The sequence below is a fragment of the Mastomys coucha genome, unplaced genomic scaffold (genome assembly GCF_008632895.1).
Source record: "Mastomys coucha isolate ucsf_1 unplaced genomic scaffold, UCSF_Mcou_1 pScaffold6, whole genome shotgun sequence".
Taxonomy (NCBI): Eukaryota; Metazoa; Chordata; class Mammalia; order Rodentia; family Muridae; genus Mastomys; species Mastomys coucha.
This window is the reverse complement of record NW_022196912.1, coordinates 37,044,336-37,045,845: the sequence shown is the minus strand read 5'-3', so window position 1 is coordinate 37,045,845 and position 1,510 is coordinate 37,044,336. Positions and strand designations below refer to the sequence as shown.

General features: G+C 35.4%; 1 protein-coding gene across 1 annotated transcript in view; it reads right to left on the bottom strand.

Moving 5' to 3' along the window:
* LOC116080982 (T-complex protein 1 subunit zeta) overlaps positions 1 to 415 on the bottom strand; it is a 2,773-nt gene extending 2,358 nt beyond the window's left edge. Inside the window, exon 1 of the mRNA XM_031357704.1 lies at positions 52 to 415. Coding sequence (XP_031213564.1) covers positions 52 to 415 — 364 coding nt within the window. The remainder of the gene's footprint in view (positions 1 to 51) is intronic.
* Positions 416 to 1,510: the final 1,095 nt, after the last annotated feature.

The window sequence follows — 1,510 nt, the reverse complement described above, 5'->3', positions numbered from 1 at the left end:
CTTTGACTTGTTCCAAAAATTGGAGTGCCTTTTCTTTTGCAGCTTCAAAACCTTCAGTTATTATTCTTAGATGAAGACCTTCAGAAATGTAGAGGTCTGCCTGTTTGAGCAGCTCCCCGATGATGAGGACATTGGATGTAGTGCCATCACCAGTTATGTCATCCTGGGCTGTAGCCACTTTCGCTATCAAAGAGGCTGTTGGGTGTTGAATTTGCATTTCATGAAGCAGCACGTTGCCGTCTTTAGTGAGTTTGATGTCTCCAGCACCAGATACAAGCATCTTCATGGTGCCCTTAGGCCCCAAGTTGGTCCTCAGAACATCCTGCAGGCCCGGAGCCGCGCTGATATTCACCGCCAGCGCTGCCTGTGCCCGGGCCACCTCAGCCTTAGGATTTAGGGTCTTCACTGCCGCCATGGCTGGCCTAGCTCAGGGAGAGGCCGAGAACAACGTGCTCTAAATTTGTCTATTTCATTGACTTGAGGTACTAGCTAATGAAAATATATTCATAGAGGAAAATGAGCTATTCTCTAATGTCTTTTCTCATTCTTATAGTTTGAAAGAATAACACTGACAATAATATTGGAATGCCAAACTAGACATTTGCCTAGAGGCTACATAGACAATATAGTTTGATTTTTTCCAACTTCTTATAAAATCCTTTAAAAGCAAATATTATTTTTGTTTTACATATAAGCCAAATTGGATCAGAGATCTTAAGTTACCTCTAAAATGATAGTAATAAGAAGAACTTAAATTAAAATCCAGACTTCCCTTTCAATAATTATTTTTCTAAGAGCCAGACTTCATTCTCCCTAGAATATTATTATCATTTTTCTATTCACCATGTAACCATTGATGTTTACTTATGCCATTACAAATTCTCAATAACCAATATTTTTTGATGTAAAATTACCCTCAAGGGTACCACAGTTTATTGAATTTATGTACTTATTTAATGAATTGGTGTTTTGTTTCAATTAAATTGCTATGTTGAACATTTCTAAGATAAATATCTTTATTCATAATGTGCAGGCATTTAAATTGTATTCTTGTGCATTCACCAGTTAATCTTCTTAGGATGCTATTAATGGGTTTCTTTAAAATTAATCTGTAAAATATGAATAATAGCCAGTCACAAGGATCAATATTACATGGAAACAATACTAAAGTCTTGGTTTCTACTTAATTACACAATTAATGGAAAGTAGGAACTAGTTTATTTTCAGGAACTGCTATCACTAAAATGGAGTTTAGAGACAATTTTCTTTAAGATTGTACAATTCAGAAAGCAGGCAAAATCACTTCACTTAGCCGAAGCATTACCTTTGTCCTCATCTGCTGTATTAAAACAAATAGACAAACAAAAACCTAAGTGGTATTGGGGGAAAATGTCTACCTAATAATGATATGTAACTGCCTATATATGATATTAATAGTGTAATAATTTGTTTATATCATATATCACATGGTACACTAGACTTTGCAGATACCAGGTAGTTTCTTTAATGA